General features: G+C 64.1%; 1 protein-coding gene across 1 annotated transcript in view; it reads right to left on the minus strand.

The window, feature by feature from the left end:
- Window positions 1-336: 336 nt before the first annotated feature.
- The window catches only part of EXTL1 (exostosin-like glycosyltransferase 1), a gene marked incomplete at its 5' end in the record, with an annotated part of 2,561 nt that continues 2,001 nt past the window's right edge, over window positions 337-896 (minus strand). The window contains 2 exons of the mRNA XM_010186535.1: window positions 337-522; window positions 767-896. The exon at window positions 767-896 is cut by the window's right edge and continues 66 nt beyond it. Coding sequence (XP_010184837.1) covers window positions 337-522; window positions 767-896 — 316 coding nt within the window. The remainder of the gene's footprint in view (window positions 523-766) is intronic.

Consider the following 896-nt stretch of genomic DNA (forward strand, 5'->3'; position numbering starts at 1 on the left):
CCTGCAGCGCTGGGGGCCGGGGGAGCTGCGTGTGCAGCCAGGAGCTGCACGGGTTATTCCCAGGACTGGGAAGCACCAGATCACCAAATCACCAGTGCTCCCAGTGCTCCCCACTGGGCACAGCACACTTCCCGTATCCCACAGCCACCGGCCAGGCTCTGCCTTTCCACCCACCTTTATTGCACTGGTAAAACCCAATAACGAGTAAAACCCAACAACGAGTAAACCCCAGTAACGAGTAAAACCCCGTCAGCAGCCACCATCTGCTCCGGGAGGGCTCCATGCACTGGGAAGGGGACACCCAGGGCCAGCCCCAACCCCGCTCCCCAGCAGCGCTCAGGGTTTCTCCAAGCGCGGGTATTTCTTGCGCAGGACGGAGACCTGGTCCTTGAAGAGGACGGGGTCCAGACGCAGCTGGGAGGACACCAGTGGCATGGAGCCGAACCAGTCCGCCAACTGGTTGAGGCAATCCTGGTGCTGGGAGAGACGCCGGCCACCAGCTGCCCCCATCGTCCCCTTCACCTTGGCAGAAACACAGGGGTGAGGGGCTCCATTCCCCATCCAGAGCGGTCCCCACACTGCCCCCCTGGCTCCTTGCACCCCTACCTGCTGGGGCATGGCCTCCTTGTGCTGCTTCCGCTGGGTGACCTTGATGGGTGGCAGCTTGGTGACAGCGGCCACCAGGACGTTCATCAGGATGTCCTCGCAGGCAGCCAGGCCGTCCACCAGCTCCCGCCACTGCCCCCCTGGCTCCTTGCACCCCTACCTGCTGGGGCATGGCCTCCTTGTGCTGCTTCCGCTGGGTGACCTTGATGGGTGGCAGCTTGGTGACAGCGGCCACCAGGACGTTCATCAGGATGTCCTCGCAGGCAGCCAGGCCGTCCACCAGCTCCCGC

This window comes from Mesitornis unicolor, unplaced genomic scaffold, assembly GCF_000695765.1.
Source record: "Mesitornis unicolor isolate BGI_N332 unplaced genomic scaffold, ASM69576v1 scaffold30686, whole genome shotgun sequence".
Taxonomy (NCBI): Eukaryota; Metazoa; Chordata; class Aves; order Mesitornithiformes; family Mesitornithidae; genus Mesitornis; species Mesitornis unicolor.